Here is a 24,562-nt window from a genome sequence, read left to right on the forward strand (position 1 = left end):
TTACTCAGCCAACGCTGCCCAAATGTGAAAACACTCTTTGGAATCCCAGACGTCACGCTGACGCACCGGCGCAGGGGTGTCGGCGCGAAATTCGAATACTGATACTTGCACCTCCATTTTCTCATATAATAATCAAGCTGTCTTTTTTTTTAATGAGTGCCTGCAGGGTTCTCAAACAATGCTTCATTAGTCTAAACTAATTTATTTTTTCGCTTTAGCGTCCTTTGAGCGCTTCTGCTTATAAGAAGAGAGTAAGGAAATGCAGGCTAGGTTATGGGTACGTTATGTGCACATGTGCGGTAAACGCAAAGGAGGCACAAATAATCCATGCTTGTTTCTCCTCGCAGCGTCGGAAATGTCATTAATGTCCAACATGGAATCAAGCAGTAAGTATCGCAGCTTTCAGACTAAATGGCGAATTATGCATCTCTCTCTCTCTCTCTATTGGAACGTGAGCTCCGGCCGATAACTTAATCGAGAACTTACATCTTGCCAAGCGCCACGCACACAAGCAGGCGTCTTAAGGGATGGCTTATGCACAATACACGCAGCCTTCCGCACGCCTTGCGCACGAATGCGGGACTTGCAGAAAATTGCACGTGTCCTAAACAGACGTATGAATTTTTGTTTACACTGCTCAGGGGGACCCAGGCTAAACCGAAATTTCGGCGCTTGTGAGTGACATGTACAGTTTTCTGCACGTCCACACACGTGCGATATGTGTTCATGAGGGCCACGCGGATTGAGCATAAATCGGCCCTGAATCTAGCATGCTGTGCCTTCTCGGTTGGTCTGTAGCTACAAGTCACCTCTCTTCAGGCAGCTTTCCTTTCGCTCTCTCTCTCTCTTTTGACGTGGCGCCGGCAACTTCAGTGCGCAGCAGCAGGCGATATTCGGCAAAGGGTAGGCAAGTCTAATGCTTTAAGCACCAACTGAAACAAAATTTTACTCGGCCTAAATTGGTTTGATGAGTATCGTACATTACTGAAGCAATCTTAACAATGTGGTGCGGCGAGGAATCGGAGGACTTGTGGGCACAAAAAATCTTTAGGCAACGCTTTCATGCATGCATTACGTATAAACGAAACTGGGCCCAAGCACGATATAAAGATGTCAATAGGAAATGTTTGGTTGTCAACTAAGGCACGCGCGAAACGAGGCTAGAAAGGAAGACCTAGGGGCAATTTTCAGGAAACTGTATATCGCTCGGCGTGATTTCTTACTTCTAACGTGAAAAAACACGTACTGTACAATTCACTATCATCAGCAAATACTGTGGGGCTGTTGAGCCGACCTTCAAACCTGTGTGAGATTATGCGCAGAGTACTGATTGCGACCTCGATGCGACCTCACCTACGTTGCGATATCTCAGCTCTGATCAACTCGAAGGCTTATGCAGCATATATATAATCAAGCAACATCTCTTTATTACTCCCTTCTTCGACATAATGCCTGATGACGGGGATTGGCGCGTGTGGCCCTAACAAGACAATGATTGACCGCCCAGCTTGGAGTGAGGGTGATTGTGTGGCAACAAGTGGATAATTAATGATGGCGATTACGGAAGACGACCGCGTGCCACGAACAAGGAAGCAGCGTGCGGAGAGCGTGAGTGAGTGAGAGTGAGGGGGAAGCTCCTACGTCAGCTCGCTGACCGGCGGTCGAGGCTCGGGCACTAGCGACCGGGTGTCCTGCTACCGTGTGGACCTGGGCTGAGATCTCGCTTGTGGCTGTGCTCTCCAGTGCACCAGCCGGCTGCTGTCGCAGTGGCCTGGTGCAGTGCTTCATGCTGGGAACCGAGACGCTCCAGGAGTGGCTGGCGCGTCTTTCGCCTTTACAGCAATGGCCTGGTGCTCTGCCGGCCTGCTGTCTCCCCTATTTCCACGTCGCGACCAGGTGCGACGCGGTGGTGACGGCGTATAGGACGTGGCCGTCGCAAGTAAACTTACCAGCTGCGTTGAAGATTCGAACTACGCAGCCACACAGCCGTAACGACAACCGTCATGGGCGCCCGCACACCATTTAGACGGACAGACGTCTTCAGAACTCTTACTCTGGTCTGCGTGCACGTAAAGCGTTTTGTACCCTGAAAGGACTTCTTCTTGGGCAAGTTGGCGCTTAGATTTCCGAGGTATACTTTGTGGCGCAAAACCCGCCGTGGTTGCTCATTGGATACATATGGTGTTAGGCTGCTGAGAACAAGGTCGCGGGATCGAATCCCGGCTACGGCCGCCGCATTTCGATGGGGGCGAAATGCGAGAACACCCGTGTACTTAGATTTAGGTGCACGTTAAAGAACCCCAGGTGGTAGAAATTTCCGGAGTCCTCCACTACGGCATGCCTCATAACCAGAAAGTGATTTTGGCACGTTAAACCCTATAATCTAATCTAATCTAATCTTTGTAGCGCAAAATACATTTCTTGAAAAGGGACAGAAGAAATGAAGACAGTGAAGCGCCAAACTACCAACTGCTCATTGACAGCCTGAAAAGACGTATAGAAGAAAAGACAACTTCCGCTCATGAGCAGGGAGCCAAGGTGTGACAGAACAACATGGTCATGATAACAAGCTTTGGAAAAGGCTTGTTATCAAAAAGCACATTTCGGCGGAATATAATACGACAGATGCATCGCTGACGCAATCAGACCCATTCTGTTTAATATAAAACGCTTCCAACAACTCCCTTGCAGTTTGGTCCTTACTTTTGCCAAGTTTTTGCCATCAACTTGAGAGACCTTTAAAAGCAGGTTACCCTCAGTCTGTCTTAAATTCCCTGGTCTAGTCCCTCCTGCAGAAGCCAAAAACTACCGCTGCGTGTGGGAAAACGCACTCGAAGGAAAGGGAGCGACGGAATCTTTGCCTGCGTTGCGATGTTTTAAGCATGGTCAAAGGCGCCCTTTTGTAGTGCCAAGATTATACTGCCAGTCTTCAACTTCCTGTGAAAGTTTGTGTTGTTTCAACCAGTTTGTCCTGCTTTCATTTCACCTCTCCATGAGGACACTTCCACGGTTAATGGCAATAATAATAAATTCCAAAGGACGCACGCAAAATGCTGTAGCTTCAAGTCACGGACTGCGTCGTACGCGACCCGTTCCTGTACGCGTGAATATCAGGTATCTTTCCTTTTCAGGCATGGAGTCAGGGAGTAAGTACATACCCATCGCCTTCCTTGTTTTTCTTTCTTTTATTTTTACTCTCGTCAGTTTTGCTAGATGTGTGAGCGACAGAAGATCGCTTGCGTTAGTATCAGTTTTTTTTTTAAATAAGAAGACAAGCAGAAGTTGATCGAGCGTTGTCTCTGCCACTTTTCGAGCGTTTTTTCAGTTATTTCATCTTTAGAATTTCTGAACGTGCGAGGGATTTTCATGGCGGCAGGAAACGTAGCACCGCTTTCATGCTATTTGCAATTCGCGACCCGTTTGCTCAGAATCGATACGTTTGGGAAACCCCAGGCATGGATTCATTCATTGTGTTGAACTGGAAAACTATTACCGATTTTTTGTTTGGACGTTTCGGTTCTGTGTAGGTTCAGCTGCCTAACGAATAAAAAAAAAGGTGAACAGTTCATTTGACGTTGGCTGCACGATGAAGGTCTCTCTTAGCGATAACTAGTGGCCGCCATCTCTCCCCAGCCGATTCTATCCATTACATGGAAACTGTTAATTTTATCAGCCCACTCAATTCTCTGCCATTTCTTGACTGCCTTCCTGTTATCCTATCAGATGATCGTTGATCTGCCGCATAAGCATTACACGGCCCTTCCAAGCCAATTTCGTTCTTTCAATTAAGCGCAATCATAAAGCGGTCTCTTAATCACAATTGTAATGTGCCAGTTTGCTAATACATTCTTCCTGATGTTTTAAAGTTCGGGTGTTGCAGCATTATGAAGTTTCTTTCTTATCCTGTAGATAAGAAAGAAACTTCATACTTTGGTAGAATACCACAACTTCATAAGTAGTGGTAGAATTCGCGCATTTCATCGGTAATTTGTAAGCAGTCATTCAATGACTTGTGAATGCCTGCCGAATGCGCTCCAATGCGTGATTAGCTGCGACTGTAATTACACTCTAAGAAAAGTTTACACCCTTTGAGTCGTGTCTTGCCACACAACAATAAACGTGATCGGTCTTGTCCGCATTACCTTTCTTTAATGCTGCGAGCCCGGTACTTCCCAGTAACGAACGGCCTGCCCGTTATGAGCATGACATAGCATTGCCGACAGGAAAGTAGCGAGCGCGGCATTTCAAGAAAGGAAACGCAAGCAAGGCAGTTGACGATTGTTGTTGTGTAGCAGATATACACCACAAGGGGTGTAAACTTTATTTCGAGTGTAGGGAGCGCAGAGTTATAAAAAAAATAAAGTGCGAGTAAAACAGATCACGACTGTTCTTCGGGGGAAAATAAGCCCGAAAGGCTGTAAGCGTTTTTCACTTTCACGCTTCGATCTCATGAAGGGCTGACAAACAATCACGAGCTCTTGTTCTCTAGACTGGCTGTCGTCCATTACCACACTTCTTTTTAAATTTTTATTCTCAAACATACTCTTATTAATTTCTAGTTCAAGTCCTCTAACATTCATTGCATGATATGTGAAAAATTGCTTTATGTCTTCTGGAAACAATTAGTTGTTAATATTTTGCTCATTGATCATTACCTCTAATCAATCACATTCTAGGCTTTTGAATACTTCTGACTCACCTAAAATTGCCAATCCTCGCTCACAGTAAGCGGCAACAATTCTATTTCAAATATGATCCGGTGATTGACCCTGCGCTAGTGTCCGGGCAACCCCTTGCACGAAGAATGAATACCGTGAGAGCACAAATTAGGGCCGGAGATGCTCCTTGTAGAGAACACGACGTCAAGTGTAACACACCTGCTTCAAATTAGTCTTTGCATGTCTAACGAAACTTCGTTATGGGTTAACCAAAGTTGCTTTAGGCTCTCAGTCATTTCAAGCTCATTGAGAGCAGACAGCAGCCAGCAGCAAACTAGCCGATGGCTATGTAGCGGACAAGATCATGGCTGTTGAGAAAAGCGGTCGAGGAACATTCTGGAGGTCGTTGCGGATACTACAGAACCCGATGATGATGCGCCCCAGCCAGACCACTGTGCATCTTCTATTTCTCAACGTGCTCTTCGAATAACAAACGGGAAGTACGCAGTATCCGAGTGGCAGGAAAAACGAAAGCTCACAGGACGTTTACGAGCATGTAAAGCGAACGTTTGATCGTTAAGTTAAGTTAGGTTGGGCTAACCTAACCTCCGGCCTCGGAGTTTTCGCTCCCGACCTCGAGCTCACCGAATCCCTCGAGGGTCTGAAGGTTGCGCTTCCTCACTGACATTTCGCTGTTAGGGAGGTTTCGTAGAGTTCTCGCTTGAACGACTACGCTCTTCTAAGATTGCTCGAATGGTCGCCGGCTGTCTACGCATGCGCTGGTGCAGCCGGACGCGCAGCAGTGCGACACGAGAGGCACTGCCAAGGCTGCGACGTTAAGCACCACATGCTTAGCCAGCTTGCGAAGGTAAAGGCCAGGCGATACTGCAGGTGCAATCGGTAGGTTTCGCCTCCCGTGATGCTTAGCGAAGCAGGAAGGAGAGCCCCGTCTGGTGATTTCAGAGGGAACTGAGCTTTGCGCCACGTCACCGACCACTCCTCTCTCATTGGGTGAATCGCCTTTGGACAACTGTTTCGCCTCTCACCTCTCTCCCTGCGAACCATGCCGGCGGCGCGAAACTGAGCAACAAGAAAACGCTTTAAAAGCAATAAGACACTAAAGCCAATAGGGAGCTAAACATTAGGGCATGAAAGAAGACGCTTGTGTTCCGCTTTCGAAGGCTAGCCTCTTGGCTTAGCGAAGATCAAGCATGCTGAGGTTCTTGACTACACCACAAAGGCATCTAAGGGATGTTTGAGGGATACCATTGTTTGGACGTTGGGGAGATGCGCTAGATATGCCATAGTGATCCTCAAAACATCCAAAGTAAAAGACCGAAAGATGGCCTAGCTCGGCCATCTGATGTACCACTAATACCGCTCGGGTTTCAGTGGTACATCAGTCGAACATCTCGTCCCAGGCACAAGACGTTATCTGGGGCTGTATTCATAAAGCCTATCACCTATAAGTGCTGCTTGTCATTGGCCGTCAACCTTCGCAAATTGTTCGTAGAGTATAAGTATTGGCCGGAATCTTATGTTAGGAAAATTTTAGCGTAAGATGCTTTTGTGAATACGAGCCCTAGATATCATTGGTCAATTAAAAACATTTGTTGTTCAAACCTGTGGTTTTACAAGATCGTAAGGTGTTAACCAGAGTCGTTCTGAAACTTTCTGTGATCTGTAACAAGTGTGTACCAGATGCCAAGTAACAAACGAAAAACTAACCAAGCTTCCCTTGCTTCCTCCACAGTTTCAAGTAAGTAGAGTTTTGTTTAAAAACAGCTAGCTGAGGTATCGTTCCGGCTGCGAACGTCAATAAGATGTCAGAAAATGTCCACGACGTGGCATTACTTCAGCCTATGCGTAACGTCAGCAGTGAATACAACGTTTGCAGCAGACATTCGCAGTGCTACGCTGTAGATGTTTAAAGCTCGTAATGTTTTAAGAAGAATCATCGTGAAATTTTCAGTGGTCTATAACAAGTGCATACAAGATGACAAGAAACAAAAGCAAAACTAACGAAGATGCCCTTACTTCTTTCACAGGTGAGGGTAAGTAGAGTTTAGAAGAAAAAAAAATCTTCCTGAGGTGTCGCTGCGAGTGCGAACGCCAATGAAATGTCAGCTGATGTCCATGCAGTGACATTACTTTGAGTCCATACGTAACGCCAGTAATGAATGCTACGCCTGCCGGGGGCATTCGCAGCGCATGAGGCAAGCATCGAACGCTACGCATCGCATCTATGTGACACATATGTTATGCAATGCCCATCACGCAACGTCTGCCGCATGCAGAATGCCCAAACAGTATGACCAGATACAGATTCATCTGTTAGGGCATACTTTCCATCTGGTAGGGCGGCTACGTTCGTTATTATCTTCCGCCTAGTGCAGCTGGCATTTTCAAACAAATAAAGTGTTCAAAGTCACTGCTATCGGAACTTGCAAAGTACGGATCGTATAGAAGTTGGAGACCATAAAAGGTTTGGGTTATAATTGAAACATATAACAAAACACAAGTTTCTCCCCCAGTTTCTCGGAGCCTGATAATTCGTGGGTAGGCCGAAGAAAAAGTCCGGCTGCATATCCCAGGGACGTGCCTTGCAGGATAGATTTAACCTTAAGTTAAGTTTGGATAGAGCACGCGTGATGCAGGTACCCCGGACGCCCAGCGGTAAATCTCTGTCACAAATTGGAACTATGTGTAGGAGGTCCGGCGGATTGCCTTACTTGGCTTCGGACGTGCGCATCTTAATCGGTCATCGTTGGGCATAGCGTGCGATCTACGTGAATACGCGAGCCGCTTGCGTAACCTAACTGCAGTGGGTCGCTGGTCTAATGCGCTTGTATTTGGCAGGTTCCTACGAAAAAACAAACAGAAAAAAATCACCTGTGGTCACCCGTGTGGCTCGCAACCTGCAAGAAGACAATAAATGTATGCGTTGCAATAAATGGCTGGACTTGTGCAAGCACACCGGGAGAAACTGTGCACAGAGCCGCTGGTAAACAGCGTGGACGAGTGCGCACGGGCCAAACTTAGCGCGAAACAAGCACTCCAGGACGAGTTCACCAAGAGCATGGTCACGTGTTGGGTTTGAGGACAGGGAATTCGAAGGCTGGCTGCGCGGCGATATGCTCCCCATCAGCTTATTTCCTTCTTCCATCTAGCAAACCTTTCCTTAAGTGCACGCATGGGTAATAAAAAGGCACGAAAGTAAGAAGGAATACCAAGTGGAAGGATGCATTTCATATTAGGAAAAGCTATGATAATCTTTCGTCCAGCCCTGATATTGGTCGCTTTGGAGTTCGAGAAAGACTATAGAAGATACTTTAGATTGAGTTAATGCGCACAGAGTTCTGTATTCCGGGTCTTTTCTAATGAAAAAAATTAAATTGTCAATTCAGCGCTTGCCTTGCGGCCTTCAATATCATGTGCCCCGCAACCGAAATGGATCTCAACCAATAACTGGGCCCCCTTGTGGTTGCGCGCGTTCTGGCTTCCTTTGCAGCACCAGAGTCCACGTAAGTTTGATCGCTTGAAGAAGCTGCTTCACCTCACGGATAATGCGTTGGTGCGCGTATATTCGTGGGCAACAAGGAAAAATCGTGCGAGGAAAATATTAGGGAAGTGATTTTCACGTCCACAACCTTCAGAATATGAGCGTTGTAGAATGATAGATTGATGGATAAACAGCGTTAACGTGCCAGGAGCGTAATTATGGGTGGCTAGAGGCTACGTAGCAGAAGACGCCGTATTAATTTCCTCGTATGCGAAGCTCTCCTATGCGCCTCCTAGGAATGCGGCCGTCACCGTCTTAAGCCATTGTTCAATTGCGCCATTGCAGTGGATAATATGGCCAAAAGAAGGAATAATTTACGCATTGTAAGCACCAACATTACTACTTTGCAACTGGCACGAGAAATGAAATGTTTATATTGAAGATATCACAGTCATATGCATCTTTTGTAGCGATTGCTCGGTCCTTTCTTTTTTTAACACTGCGTGATGGGTGAAGCAAGCTTACGTGGGTGACATAGCTTAAAACGAAAATGGGTCGTTGACCGAAAAAGAGTATTACGAATCATAGGAAAAGCGGGAAGTTGAAGGAATTTCGGGAGGTTGCCATTCAAAGGCCAATGAAGCTTTCAAAAGAAGCACGCTTCTTTCTTACTGTGCAGTGGCTCTACAGCAACGACAGCTGTTGTCATATTCTTGCTGTGCCTCGGCGTGGCAGGAATCGCCTTCTTCATCATGGCCGGAAGCATTGGTGATGAGCTGCTACCACGTCCTCAGTTAGCAGATACTTGAAGAGGCTGTTTTCTGGTGCGATGGCGCCACGAAAGGAAGTAAGGAAGGAAGGAAGGAAAGAAGGAAGGAAGGAAGGAAGGAAGGAAGGAAGGAAGGAAGGAAGGAAGGAAGGAAGGAAGGAAGGAAGGAAGGAAGGAAGGAAGGAAGGAAGGAAGGAAGGAAGGAAGGAAGGAAAAAGGAAGGAAACCTTATTTTCTAAAAAATAAAAGTAGGCAAGCGTGGTTGCGCCTTTAGTCCAGCTCCACTCGCGCGAGCAGCTCGCTGGACTTGGTCCATGAGAGCCACTTGGTTCCCCTTTCCCTCGTCCGCAAGCCACGCCTCCCACTGCCTATTTAGCAGGAGTGGATGTGCAGTTATGCATGGGCTAGTAATATGTGAAGGCCTTGAGCAAAGGAAGACGGATAAGAGTAGACACGGTGAAGAAGTAGACGTGCCGCGCTTGTCTTCACTACATATTTTTGTGTCTTCATCGCACCAGAAATGAACCTATACAGCATTGGTGTCGTTCCACTTAACGTTGCAACCTGAAATGGAAACGTTTTCAAAATATTTCTCCTTACTTAAAGGGACTGACAACCATTTTTTTACGGTACTCATTACTTGTTTGTGCAATGAAGCTTGTTTTAGCAGTACTTGTTTGTGCTAACGGTGCTTATGAGACATTTTTCGATCTGCAGTCGGGATGTAGTCGTTCTCTGGAAGCATGGTGTAACCAGCGATAGGTGAACGCAATTGCAATTATACACAGCCATTGGTGGGTGGCAGATGACAAGCGCGGTCGCAGCTGGGAGAAAGTATTGTTTTGTTTATCAAGGCGATGTTTCCGCGATTCGAGTTTTCCGACGCGTTGGATTATTTCTACAATTAGAACTGCACCTGTTCCCGTGATTTCCTCTCAAACAGTTTTGGTCATTAACCAGTGAATACTTCCGTTTTTAACCAAGTCAAGTTAAGTTCTCTCAAGTGAAGCAACGCTCTTACGCATGATACGCAGTTGAGCGCATGTTGTCGCACTCACGTGTGTACTTTTTTCATTTCCGAAGGCCCGTAGTGTCTCGAACACCTTAACGAGCTGAAACAAAGGATTTCTCTTGTATGCGAGCTCGCAATTTCATGCGCGTACAACGGCAATCGTGTATGCCGCCATGCATGGAGAGACACGAGCATCGCTCATTAGCGCGAGCTTTCTTTTTTCACATCGTAATACGCATAGAATAAAGGGAAAAAAGCCCAATTATGTAACAACTGCAATTTTAAGGAGTAAATATATATGCGGCACTTAATAACGGCCGACTTCAAGTACAGTAATCTCATAGATAGCGCATGCGATGTTATACCAAGGCTTCAAAGCCAGTTGCCAATTTCAAAACATGAATTCCTACCTAAATATCGAACACAACGCTCATTTCTACCACTGTACATGATAGTGATTGAATTTCCGTCAACGGCTCACAACAACACATTCTGTCCTGTTGTCAGTCGCTTTAAATGGAGTGGCGTTCCTCGTAACATTGCAAATTACAGGAAAGGGCGTTTCATATCTGGGAATTTTCTTTTTTTTTACTTCTGAAATATACGCGACTATAAGTACGCGGAGGTGTGTTGGAAATGGACGCTTCTATGTGAAGCAGTGTTTCACATACCTATAACTTTTATGTGGACAAACCTACTCACTCCTTTACCTAGAACCATGTTTAAGTGTATATAATATGATTGTACTCGTGGTAAGAGGTACAAGTGCTTGACCCAGTTTTCCAGACAATACTCAAAGGCATGTGGAATGCTGTCCCCGACATGAGTGCCTTTTTCACTGGAAGACAGTTGCACACATTTATTGTCGTGTCTATGTAAAAAGTGAACCGAAATTTTGTTGTGTGGAACTCCCTTCGATATTTATGTGAATTTTCTTGGGACGTTGTTTCGTTTAGGTAAGCGGAAAATATTTGCAAGGACTTTTTCGCTGCAACCTAAGTGGTACGAAATTAAAGGAACAGTAAACAAGAACGATTTGAGCGGTGTGAATAATTAATCGTTACAGAATACAAAAAACAGGCCAGAAAATACGCACGCACAAAAGGCGACTGACGCCACTCGCTTGATATTCGCGCACCCACAAGGTTTCGTACTAGGCAAAAGAACGGGAATGCTGGGTAGCGCGCGGACTTGCTCGAACTTCAGCCTTTCGGCTTTATACGCCTTTGCAAACTGGTCGTTTTCAACGAAGTACCGTGTAGAAAGTAATTAGACGAACATTATGAAAATTTCCTTGACGATGGGATTCGAACGTGCGACTTCCAGCACACACGCCCGATATTCAAACCATCACGCCGCGCAAGCATCCGACAACACGTGGCGTAGAATGCCCTTACGGATTCCTCAAGGGCTTGACGGAGGGTCGAGACGCTTGGCACATTTCGATTTGGACCAGTTCGAGAGCCTGAACCACGCTGAAATTAGTAGCGATGGTGCGTGCTCGCAGCGCCCCCTACACTTGAAAGTGCAATGAGCAGAGCCTCAAGAGCGTCTTAAATCACAAGCACAAGGATCACGCAAATCCATGTGCCACCCATCATTCCCATGGTGGCTCAACGAATGGAGCGCCGGCGTTACTTTAAGTAATCATTCTGGAAAACTCTATGCCTGCCCCAGCAAGCTATGACGTCGCAAATTTTTTTTTTGACAACGGCTGGTCCCGCCCGGTGGCGCTAGGGTGGGGAGGAGAGGGGGGGGGGGGTGCACAGAGTACTTTGGTTTACGGAAGAGTTAGGAACTGAGCAGAGGAAGTTTCAAGAACGAGAACAAGAACAAGAGCGGTCACAAATACGAAAAAATACTTTAAAATTCGCGACGTCATACTGATATAAGTCCTACGGCGTTTCTGCGCGAAACCACGGTATTCAAATTTTAACCTACATTCTCTTTTCTAATATTCAAACACGCCTTCCGCTCCCCTCCTTTCATTCGAAATGAACTAAAATAAAGTTTTTCATCTATACTTCATCAGAGCAAACTTATTTATTGTTTCACTTTAGTGGTCCCGTTATTGAGGGCGTAGCAACTACCCCAAATTTTCGTATTTCTGAGAAGCTAGATGGCCTGCGCTTGTACGCGGAACTTCACGGGTTCAAGGAGTCGCGCGATTTGCAGGCGGTGACGAATCCGGCTACACGGCTCCTGAGGTCAGCGACATCGGAGGCGGAGGTGGAGGTGGAGGCGGAGGCGGGGGCAATCCTCCTCCGCTGCCCCTTGTGATTGTGGTCGCTCCTTCTGCGACAACCTCCTCGTCAAAGCCTCGCCCTCAGCCTCAGCCTGCTGATCCTCAGGTTGGGCCAGCTGGTCGACCTGCTCCGCCACCTTTTCTACCATCTATTGGTATTGGTAAATACCACTTCTTGGTATTTTTTTGGCACTGGGCACCTTGTGGCTTCGTGGAAGAAAGGAAGAAATTAAGATTTTCTTGCGCCAAGGAGTCTCACAGAGAGCGACTGTTGTCCACACCATCAGGATTTAAAACGGCACGACATGCCGCAGTCACTACCTACAGCAGGCGACTACATAAAATTGTTTCGCTCTCCGCTCACAGGTCTGTCACATATGATGAGTCAAAGAGGCTCCGAAGATCTTAAGTCTCGTGCCTCGCTAAGCCAGACACATATACGACTCGACTAACGTGGCGCACCTTACGAGTTTTGCTTTTACACTCGATATCGATATCAAGTGCTGTCTTTTTTATGATTTTTGCATCGAAACACAACACCTCTAAAAAAACTGGAAGGTGAAAAGAAGAGACAAATATGGGCTCCTCTCGTCTCCTTCCTGTATTTTAGCGCTGTTTCTTTTAATTTCAGCACCGACCTGCCCATTTCAGCGTGCAAGCGCATTTCAGCGCTCTACTGCAGTTCATTTTTAAATGCGACAATTTTTTTCAAGCGAAGCTTGCATTGACTCGCGCGAGTCGGCGTTGGTGTTGCTGTTGTTAAGAACGGCCAGCTGCAGTGCAAGTTTGCCACCCAGTTCCGACTATGGTACCAACATTCCGGGAGCGTCGCCGCCAACCTCTAGCCACAGTGTGACTAAATCGACTTTTTGTCGGGGAACAATACGCGCATCCTCCACTTCCAGTCGCTGCAGCTAGGATGCGTTCGAGGAAGCAGGCTTTGTGCTGAAACCACCACCAACCTCTAGCCCCATCGCCGTTGTGACGGAATGAGTTCGGCGGGCCAACTATTGTTACCAAACTCCCCAACGCGGACCTGATCTGCTACGGGTGCGCGAGTTGCCGCGGGAACGCCGTTTTGCGCTCATTCCCACGCACCGACCTAGACGCAAGACAACGCGCTACCCGGAACGGCTCCGAGTTCTACGGGGCCCTCTGACGTCGGCTTCGGACCTTCGAACCTGTGTGTATGCGTGTGCGTGTGTGTGCGTAAACCGTGCCACGGAGAGGCGGCTAGTTTACGATGAAAACGAACGTTCACATCACCTTGTATCGGGAGAGGACCGGGTGTTTAAAAACCGCTGTTGTGCGGCTGCTCAGGACACTCTCTCTCATACAGTCATGTTAGACTGATGTACCTTCTCAAACAGTCATGTTAGACTGATAAGAATACTGTAAATAAACTCATATTCCTCGTTCTCGATGAGAAGCAGTCCCTCCCTTCATCAACGTCCTCAGTGTGGATAAGTTGGACGACGGCATGGGCCAGCTACCTTCTAATTCATGTCCGACTCCAATCTTGACAACGGATCACGAGCGATGGGATTGAGCCCCCAATCCTGACACCGCAAGAAAAAAGAAAAGCTCAAGCAGCGCGAAAAGGAAAACTGCTTGTCGGGTTGCGGATTCGAAGCACCGACCTCTTTGTTGCGAGAATACCACGCTAACCAATTCAACCACACCCGGTTCACCATTCGCACTCCTATAAAACAGGGATTTATGCAGATGAAGAAGTAGGCGCAGCGCAATGCGCGACCCAGTCACAGGCGTCCCCTCCATCCGGAGGAGGGAAAGGGTGTGATTGCATGTTCGCTCGCCTCGCGCCCACCGTTTCCCGCTAATTCAGGCCCGGCAGTCTGATGGGAAGTCCGCGATTGGTTCGTTCTGCCGACGAGCAGGCTGCGCTGAAGGAACGGCAGCGGGAGCGCACCACGCGGCGTGCGTTCGGGCTGAAGAACAGGCGGCGTTTGATGAATGCCGCCGGGAACTCGCTCGAGAAAGGGCTCGTCGTCGACGTGCCAGCCTCACCGTGAGAAAGCGCGAAGCCGAGGCGTTACGACAACGAAGAGCCGCGGATCCGGAGCTTCGCTTGCACCCCTATTGACAGTAGTGGAAGGGTGGTCCTATTTATAAAGAAAAGCCCTCAGAAGTTAGGGGAATTGCATCACTTGAGAAGAATTATCTGCCCAGGCGGACATAGTTTACAAAAAAGTGAAAAGAAGTAATCAGTTCACTAATAAACACATTGCGTTCATTAAATTAATAGTTACGAACATTAGGGCAAATGTTTGTACTCGAACGTTGAAGGCAATAATCGTAAAAGACTCCTTCCGTATTAGTACATTTCAAGACGACTACGTAAACGGGAACAACTGGCATCAAATAATCCGTTCCGTTTGCCAGATTATGCACGCAGAACAGCGAAACGCGGGTCGTTGGGACATAGAATTTCCTACAATAATTACTCGAAGGAATTCTGGCACTGCGATCGTTCTGCCGCCATGGGAATGATGTTTAGGACACTGCGTTTGTCCGGTCTTCATGCTTGGGGCTTTTGACGTTCTTCTGACTTGCTTTATTATGCTTTATCTGCTCCTAAACTGGAATAAATTGCAAAGCAATTTACACTTTCTTTGAATGCACAAGGTAAGAAGACTGGAAGCACGCATTGTCGCTGCTGATCCCGCTTGCCCATGCGTCCGCAGTGTAATGGTCTCAATATCGGGCTTTCTGTGCTAAATGTCTTGTGTTCAAACCCTGCCATTGAAGAATTTTAGTCTCGTTTATTTGTTTATTTATAACGCAGCACTTCCTTAAAATGACAAGCTTGCGAAGTCACAAAGCCATTCAAATCCGGAAGGACGAGGTTTAGGCAAATTCATGTACTAGCCTTTATTCTCGTGCTGGCTGAACTGCCTAGCTTGAAGCTTCCGTAGACACTAGCGCCACTCTTCCCTCTAGTAAGTGCATGAAACTCCATTTGTGGGACAACCCTCCTGTGGCGTAGTAGGGTGGCGTGAGAGGAAGCTTGAATATATGCGGTACGATAGACCAGTCCGTCTCGCCCCGGCTGCTGAAGTGACAGTGCCTTCAATCGGGGGTTGCGCTCAGCGTCAGTCGGAATAATACCCTGGGAGAAGGGAAGTACGACGGCAGCTTCATTTTACGCGTGCGCAAATCTAGGAAGCCATGGTCACTCTGTGAATTTTGAAAACGCTTGATAAGGCGTTTGCGTTTGAGTTTCCGCGCAACTGAATTACGTTTTTTCGTATATTCAAATCGCGATCCGATCCTTTCATGTCTGTAGGTTGTATGGAATTCGTACTTTACAATTCTTCTGACGTATTTTACTCTGACAAATTAGTTGCGTAACTTCTTTGCGCTACACGAATGGCCTGCGCGTTTGGGAATGCGTGACTGTGAATTATTTTTGCCGCAGTTCGTTGCTTCAAACCATTTCCACGATGCAGCCGATTTCCGCAACCTCATTGACAACAAGCCTCGCACGTTTGCTCTCCGATCACTGAAATCAGACGGACGCGCACACACAGCCAGCGAGCAGCGCCAGATGTTCTTACCAGAATTTACTGCAGATATCCAACACAGTGCACCTCAGCTAGAGACAAGTTGAGTGAAGCACTTCCACCCCCGTGGCACTGTGAGGGAAAGCTTGATTCGGAGATGCAAAATTCCCCAGATTACTCTCTCGCAACTCAGGCAAGCGCATGATGGTCGGGCAATCACGAAAAAAGGTCTCCGCCATATCTGTGGCTCCAACAAAACGTCCTCGCTGATGCGCGTTCCCGACCCGCTGTCATGGCACTCCAGGCAACTCACAGTGACAGTGTAGTCCTTGCTGTTCTCGCCACGGCCCAAGACACGCACGGTGTCTTGGACTTGCACCTCCACACCACAGCAGCGAACTTCTCATTTGGCGAAGTGAAGCTGCCGTTCAGCTCGGACTCCACCGTGTGTGGCATGTTGACCGGATCGCCCGGCACTTTCGTGGCCGCTCAGTGTGGATGCGCAAAGTTCATGTTCGATGAGCGGCATTCTCTGGTTCGACCGGCGTGCGAGCATACCGGTGCCTCATCGTGGAACGCTGCGTGTGGTGGACCACGGACCGAGATGTTCGCCAATGGATCTGCATTAGGTGCCAGCGACGTAACGTTCAGTACCACACGGTTCGCCCCATCGGTGCCTTCTCCATGCCGAGTGCGTGCTTTGAACACAGCCACTTGATGCAAAACTGTCTCAAACTAGCTATCTTTGATTATGAATAGTCTTTTTATAAACATCCGATAGTGTAAAAAAGGCTATTGATAGTAATATATAGTATTGCGACATGAATGAATATTTCGCTACGAAACTATAGATAGTATAAAAGAGATATCGATAGCAGTACTATGGGTAGTAAGCTCTCGACAGTGCATATTTCCGTTAATTGACCACACGTAACACTCAGGTAATGCATTCGGGAACAGGAAAGCAGCGCCAACATTATGTGGCAGGGTTTGCGCTGGGTACATTGCGTAGTTTTGCAATGCCGATAGTACCACAGTGCGCTTGACAGTACTGTCGATATCAATTGTGCGTCAGCGATATAGTACTGTCGATAATTTTTGTACTATCGATATTTCGATAGCGACTACGCATTTTGCCTTGCTACAATTTAGACATTGCCGGTGCCCTGCCGCCGTGCCGTGGTGCCACTCCTTGACGTGCGTAGGTCGTTTTGCGCGCTGGCCTGCGCGCTGGCCTGCGCGGATTTGGATGACCGCCTATGCCACCCAGCCAGCAATGGACTGGTAGGGCGCATGCATCGCCCAACTCGGAAGCGGTGCCGAAAGCACGCGATATGTCCGCATGGAAACACACACTGCCTTCAGCGTTGCTCGGCATCCCAGCCTCCGTGAGAGCAGACATCGGTGTCAGTTCAGCCGACTTCGTCCGTGAATGCGCTTCAGGCCTCCTGGGAGAGTTCTTTATCGTCACGCCAAGCTGCAGCCAGAATCCTCCTGATTTTGTCGCGAAGCTTGGCAACGCCACGCGGAGCTTAAGACTCGGCCACACGTAAGCGATCGCGCGTAATAAAGACTATATATAAACAAGCCCCTGAACAGCGGGTGCATAGAAATTATTCTCCAGCCAGTGTAAGTATCGATCGTCCCTGCACAGCGCACTAATTTACTAGGCTGGTAGCGCTAGAAGCCGGAGTCGCTGCCACTTTCTCCGAACCGTGCAGTGTGCCTCACTCAGGTCGCCTTACTCAAGGTCATCAGATCTCGGCCTGGCCACCGGAAAGCACTGTCGCCGTTGCAACGGGGACACACGCCACGCAATGCCATCATGGCTGACCCCGCGTTACGCGATTTAAGCCCAACTGCGCGGGGTTAAAAGAAACGACCGCTGGCAATCACGCATGCTTGGGTGCGCTTTTTACCCCGATAACCTCCGTTTTATTTGTCTTAGCACTACGCTTCAAATTTCTTCCTCCATGTATATTAGAAGTACGGTAACATATTAGAGTATGTGAGCTGATATTACCGTCATATGTTACAACAGCGATACAATAACGAATTGTCCAGATTCAGTCTAATTAAGTTAGTCTTAAGATATTCTATACCTTAGTTATTATTCAATAATTAAAATATTTATTAGGTAGCTAGAGCATTGTCTTTGCTCGCTTTTTCGTGCGGTGTTTTAGATACTGTGACCTCTAATAAATATCTTAAAGGGACAGGGCCCTTGAGCAAATTGGGCTCCCTAGATAGACACATTTCGAGACAGCGCCAGTCTGTAATCAAGACGCCGTCCTCTTCATTCTCGTGCGCTCCCGCCATTGTCCGTACGTGATTCGCTTAGTGGGCTCACGTGGTTTTTCCACGTGCCCACGCTGACCGTCACCACCACCGACAAGTGGCAAAACTTTGTTAAATATTTCACGTAGCGTGATTCACGCCGACATACGCATCAATAAACAACATGCTGCATGAAATACAGTTTCAAAAGGATTATTGATAGGTAATGTAGTCCGGCACAAAAGAAAAATGTACTTGTTTTCGAACGCTCGCCGAGATGTTTGAAAATGCTACACAGCTAGTGGCACTAGCGGCGCTCCATGTAGGAGGAGGATATGAGGAGGAGGGCAGCGGCAAAAATGGAATGGCCCTCACTACCTTGGAAGTTACATAGGCAGCAGGTGCATAGTTAGTTCCAAACAATTATCATGCAGCTCAAGCATGCAGACACGTCCGGAATGGAAAAGCTGTCGCTATGTGGTCAACTGCTCAGTATTCGACAGACAGTGCCGCACCTTGGAAATGAATTTCGTGGCACATTTTGCGAATTCTTTCGAAACTGGTGGCTACATTTCGTAAATTGCAGTATGTGGCCTAAAGTAATTAGTTTAAGAAACAACCGGATTGCATGAATTTGTGGAGTACGGTTGGCGCCTTTAGAGGTCACCGGATGCTCCCCGTCGGGCGGCAAAGAAAACGAAATCCCCAAAAGCACCGAAAATCAGTAAATATAGTGAACAGAGCAGAAAGACACTCAAGGTTCTGCACATTGCCCTGGAAAACAATAAGAGGTAGTAAAGGAACACGCAAAAACTTGTATAAATACATAAATAAAACCACTCGACGTTTTCCGGAATAAGACAAGGCTAGATTACAATACTGGCAGACGGCTGGCTACTGCTTAATACGTCCCTTGGCTCAAAAAAAGTAAAGGAGGGGGCTCGCGCGCGTACACATGTCTACCGATATCGTCTGCATGTGTGAAGCCGGGAGAGGAAGGACGGCTTCACGTCCGCAAATTTTGTTGGACACGGCTACGGCCCCCCGAGTACACTAACCCCTTGACCCTCACATTAAGCTCTACAGAGGGACATGGATTCGTAGCATAATGCACGTACCTATTCAGCATCATATAACTAACTGAAGTTTTCATCACCTATATTTCATGTGTAGTAGCGACATTTTTGTATTGGAGGACAAGAATGTTTCTCAAGTAGTCCGCTTCACATTTCAATTTCTCGGACAAGTAATGCGTTCACCACACAACTAAAAATAATAACTAACATAAACTTTCATGACGCATATATAATCTTTAGAAATTAGGCTTTTGTTATACATGCCAGCGAGTTTCCCTAATTAGTCCATTATGCGTTTCGGCTTCTGGTGCCGAGTAACATCTGCCTCTTCGAGTGTCACCTGGAACAGGGTATTTCTTTAATCGAGTATGGAGTAAAAGAAAACTACCCGCGGTATGTACGGTGACCTAACATTGAGAAATGCGAACCGCGCAGCGTTCAGGGAGCTGATCTGCACCGTGGGCGGCACTGCGGCCGAATTCAAGCAGTTCCCGGAGGATGGGCTCTGCCACTACATCTACTACACACACGTGTTCATCGACTCGAACGCCGCTGAAATTCAGTCGACGCGCTTCGTCAGCAGCTTCAAGGTGTTCCAGGAACGCATGCCAAAGTACAAGAAGACTCAAGGGGGGCTCTCCTTTGACGTGAGGTCAGTGCTTGGAGCAACGAAACATCCGCGATTATCGAACCCCCCCCACCATGCTTCATATCGAGTAATACTGTATGCACGTTACGGATCCAATATGAAAAAAGCCACGTGTTTTCGTTTTATGTATGGCATGCACCCATTTGATTAGATGTACCAGCGCGCTCGATATGAGTTGCAACATGGCATACACCCGTCCGTTATCGCAACAACAAAAATGACAACTGCTGTCTTCTTTCTTGTAAAGAAGGTGCTACCTGCAATTGGAATGGTGTTCAGCATTGTTCTTTTGTTTAGATACTCACAGCATTGTCATAAGGGCATTGTATGGAAGCTTATGGCAGTGCTGGCACGCACGCACGCACGCACGCACACACACACACACACACACACACGCGCGCACACACACACGCACACGCACACGCACACACACACACACACGCACACGGACACGCACACGCACACACACACACACACACACACACGCACACACGCACACAAAAGAAAAGAAGAACCCTCGTGTTGCAACTCACATTGAGCGCGCTAGTACATACGGAGGCTCATACAAAGACCCGTGTGTCCTCGTATGCCACATGGCGCATGTTTCATGTGATTATACGAACATATGGGTATCCATATCAAGACCCCATGCTCTCGTATGTCACATAGGACATGCCTTGCGGTAGACCTCTGAGGTCAGCCGGATACCGTGTTGTCTTCAAAGACGAAACACACACAGCGCCATGGAACAGCACAGAACACAGATTTAATCGATCACTCAACGTGCGAAGCACTTGCGCGAGCTAGCAGCTCCCGAGGAGCAAAATGACACGACGATGAGCAGCCGCCTGCTAAGCGCAATAAAAAAAGGAAGTTTAAACATTTGATAATCTTATAGTATATCATGTCTCCCATAGCATAGGGCTCCATTCCCTAGTGCGCAGAGCTAGGGGAAGAAACCCCGTGGCGGCGAAAACAAGGTAAAATAAATATACCTCGCAGCGAAGCTTCCATAAGGGCCCCACACGTTTAGGACATAGTGTTCAATCGCTCTTTCGTAGGGCTTAGCACAATCGGTGTGACGAGGGAGCACTTCCTGTAGAACAAACAATGTGACGCCCTATCCGGTAAAAAAAAGGAAGTGACGTCATCTACCAGTAATCGGGGGTACAGTAGCAGCGGAACTTTACGACCACGCTTATCTGCATACTACACAAGCTGCACACACACACGCGCGCGTATATATATATATATATATATATATATATATATATATATATATATATATGGATGTATGTGGCAGAGCATTATTAGTAATGTAAGAAGCGAACAAGCTGTCCTTGGTCTCATTGAACCTTGGCTTAATATGTGATGACTATATATATATATATATATATATATATATATATATATATATATATATATATATATATATATATATATATATATATATATATGTGTAGTGGCGTGTTCGTACAAACAAAGACTAATGGAGGGAGCGCTGGAAGCGAAGGGAGACGAGGACGTTACTTTTTATGTCTAGCGGCTACGCCTCATTAATTTCTTTAGCGCCGAGCTTTGGAACCATATATATTGTGGGAATTTATAAGCTATATTCTGTCATCTGTACACGATCATCATCATATGGGGTTCATATGGGGTTCTTCTTCATCATCGCTTGTGGGGCTGGTTCTCGTGTGTGCCCCGTGCTGTGGGCGTGGTCGGTTCGCCTAATCTTTTGACGCGGAATAAACGCCGTGATTACTGCTGCGTCACAAGTGGTGGAGTGTGCTCTTCGGTCCCCCGTCCTCTGACTCCCCTCTCAACCTCCTGGAGCTTCGATCGGGTCGCCGATTGTGCCAGCTGTCCGCCAGCATGTCGCAGGACGAGCCAACAGGCACTTCTACTTCCACCATCTCGGCCTCGGCTACCCCAGCCTCTCCGTATTGGGTTGTCAGTGGGCACCAGCGCGATCCGCATCTGTTTGCTGGACTTCGCGGCGAAGACGTCGAGGATTGGCTGGACGACTATGACCGAGTGAGTTCGGCTAACCGTTGGGACGATGCGTCCAAGCTACGTCACGTCGCCTTTTATCTGACAGGAGTAGCGAAGACTTGGTTTTTCAACCATGAGGTTGATTTCACGAACTGGGGCGCTTTCAAACAGCAGCTCCGCCAAATCTTCGGCACACCGGCTGTTCGTTCCGCCCTCGCAAAAAAGACGCTCGACACTCGCAAGCAACAGCCCGGTGAATCTTATACGTCGTACATCGAGGATGTGCTTGCTCTTTGTCGACGCGTGAACACGGCCATGACCGAATCAGACAGGGTTCGCCACATCCTCAAAGGCATCGGAGCTATTGCTTTCAATGCTTTAGCCATCCAGAACCCCGCTACCGTCACTGATATCGTCGCTACTTGCCAGCGCCTTGACAAACTCGAATCAGTACGGTTGCAGCCAGACACCACTACAAACACTACCACCGACGACCCTGCGTTAAGAGCGATGATACGCGCAATAATTCGAGAAGAGCTCCAGAGTCTTGGCTTAGCCGCGGGACCTATGCCTTCTCCTGCCTCCGATACCAATCTGCGAGACGTCATCAAGGAGGAATTGGCATCCATGGCTGGTGCAGCGTACACGGACCCTCTAACCCCTCGGGCCCCATCAACGTACGCACAAGTAGCCGCAGCTACTCCAGTCATCGTCCCACCGATGCCTCCAAAACCAACACCGGCTCACATCGCTTCCATGACTACCAGCGCACCTACCCAAACCAGCTATCCGCAGTGGCGTCCTCCTCGTCCCATCTGCTACTACTGCGGCTACCGTGGCCACATAGCGCGTTTTTGCCGCAAGCGCCAGCAAGACGAGCGTCGCGAATATGATGTCTACGAACGGGATGACTTTTCGCCCGGAGCTACTTTCCATCGTCTAGGGAGCTTCCATGACCAACGCCGTCCTTATGGTCCACCGCGCGGACGCTCTCCATCGCCTACTGTAGCATCCGAGACGGCTTACCGTCCTGCGAGACGCCGCTCGCCGTCACCCCTTCGCCGCTCTACGTCCCCACTGAGACCTGCTTCTCAATTTGCCGAGCGTCGTCCGGAAAACTGAATTGTGCAGCTTTTGGAGGAAAAGCTGCATCGAACGACAGGACAGAAATTCCTCCATCGCGTCCGTACAATGTGATATTGGTTGTTGTAGAAGGTGTACAAGTAGAAGCTTTAATAGACACTGGTGCTAGTGTTTCAGTCATTCACCGTGATTTGTGTTCGCGACTTCGGAAAGTTATGACCCCCTATGATGGACCTACGCTACTCGCTGCTCAAGGGGCCTCCACTCGACCTATCGCCTGGTGCACAGCTCGTATTTCCATCGATGGACTTCTACATCACGTACAATTTGCAGTGCTAAGTTCGTGTGCCCAGCAGCTCATATTGGGATGGGATTTTCTTTCTACGGCCTCCGCCTCCATCTGCTGTGGACAACGCGTTCTCCACATGACCGACACGACCTATTCACTTCATGCAGATGCCGCACCCCTTCACTTCCTTGCTGCAGAAGATACCGCGTTACCTCCTCGCCATCAAAGCATCGTTACTATCACGTCTGGTGTGATTGACTGCGGCGACGTGCTCGTATTGCCATCTACACGCTGTCTTGCAAGAGGGATAGCCTTTGCATCAGGGCTGGTTAGGTTTGATCATGGCTCTGCACTTCTCTACGCTACAAACCCGACATCCGAAAAGATTCTCATCCCTAAAGGCACTACATTGGCTTGCGCCACTGAATCGGAGTCTATATCTGTTATTTCCTTTAAACCAGCTTCTTCTGAAGGTCCTTGTACCGGACGGGCCGCATCTCCTTCAGCCCTTGCAGCTGCCATCAATTCCGACCTGACACCTTCGCAGTCACAACAATTGCTTGCTTTGCTCCAAAAACATGAAGCTTCCTTTGACGCGCATTCAACTTCGTTGGGAAAGACTTCGATTACGACGCATCGGATAGAGACAGATGGTACATACATCGTGCGCCGTAGACCATATCGCGTATCACTAGCCGAGAGGAAAGTCATTGACGAGAACGTCACCGACATGCTCCAACGAAACATAATACGCCCCTCTGCTAGCCCTTGGTCTTCCCCCGTTGTTTTGGTTCGTAAAAAAGACGGCTCTGTTCGATTTTGTGTAGACTACCGAGCACTTAACAAGATTACGCGCAAGGATGTATACCCTATGCCGCGAATAGACGATGCCTTGGATTCCCTGCAGGGTGCCGAGTACTTCTCCAGCATCGATCTGCGTTCCGGCTACTGGCAGATACCTATGCATGAGGACGATAAGGAGAAAACAGCGTTTTCAACACCAGATGGGCTGTACGAGTTTAATGTCATGCCATTCGGCCTCTGCAATGCGCCCGCAACGTTCGAGCGCATGATTGACACCGTTCTTCGTGGCCTAAAGTGGAAGACTTGCCTGTGCTATCTGGACGATATTGTTGTTTTCTCGTCAACCTTCTCTCAGCACCTGCAACGTCTGGATGAAGTTCTCACGTGCCTTGCCAACGCTGGACTTCAGCTAAACACCAAGAAATGCCATTTTGCCAGCAAGACGATCAAAGTTCTAGGTCACATTGTGAGCAAAGATGGCATTCGTCCTGATCCTGACAAGGTTTCCGCAGTTCAGAACTTCCCTCGTCCCGAAAAGACCAAAGATTTGCGTAGTTTCTTAGGCCTCGCTTCCTATTTCCGGCGATTCATACGGGGCTTCGCCTCAATAGCGTCACCTCTGCACAAATTACTGGGTTCTAATGTTCCCTTTGTGTGGTCTCCCGAATGTGAATCTGCG

The 24,562-nt window shown here is 47.9% G+C and overlaps 2 protein-coding genes across 7 annotated transcripts in view; one reads left to right on the forward strand and one right to left on the reverse strand.

The window, feature by feature from the left end:
• Positions 1-24,562, reverse strand: part of LOC135904734 (ipis-1-like) — a 196,699-nt gene that overhangs the window by 20,556 nt on the left and 151,581 nt on the right. The window lies entirely within an intron of this gene.
• LOC135904733 (uncharacterized) overlaps positions 1-24,562 on the forward strand; it is a 61,149-nt gene that overhangs the window by 6,708 nt on the left and 29,879 nt on the right. The window contains exons 3-6 of one of the 4 annotated variants that reach the window (XM_065435671.2): positions 348-386; positions 3,132-3,146; positions 12,117-12,347; positions 19,499-19,715. In XM_065435671.2, the coding sequence (XP_065291743.2) occupies positions 348-386; positions 3,132-3,146; positions 12,117-12,347; positions 19,499-19,715 (502 nt within the window). Of the gene's footprint in view, positions 1-347; positions 387-3,131; positions 3,147-8,761; positions 8,929-12,116; positions 12,348-19,498; positions 19,716-24,562 lie in introns of those variants that run through there. The other 3 variants (XM_065435672.2, XM_065435673.2, XM_065435675.2) reach the window with 3 other exon arrangements.

The sequence above is a fragment of the Dermacentor albipictus genome, chromosome 7, assembly GCF_038994185.2.
Source record: "Dermacentor albipictus isolate Rhodes 1998 colony chromosome 7, USDA_Dalb.pri_finalv2, whole genome shotgun sequence".
NCBI lineage: Eukaryota > Metazoa > Arthropoda > Arachnida > Ixodida > Ixodidae > Dermacentor > Dermacentor albipictus.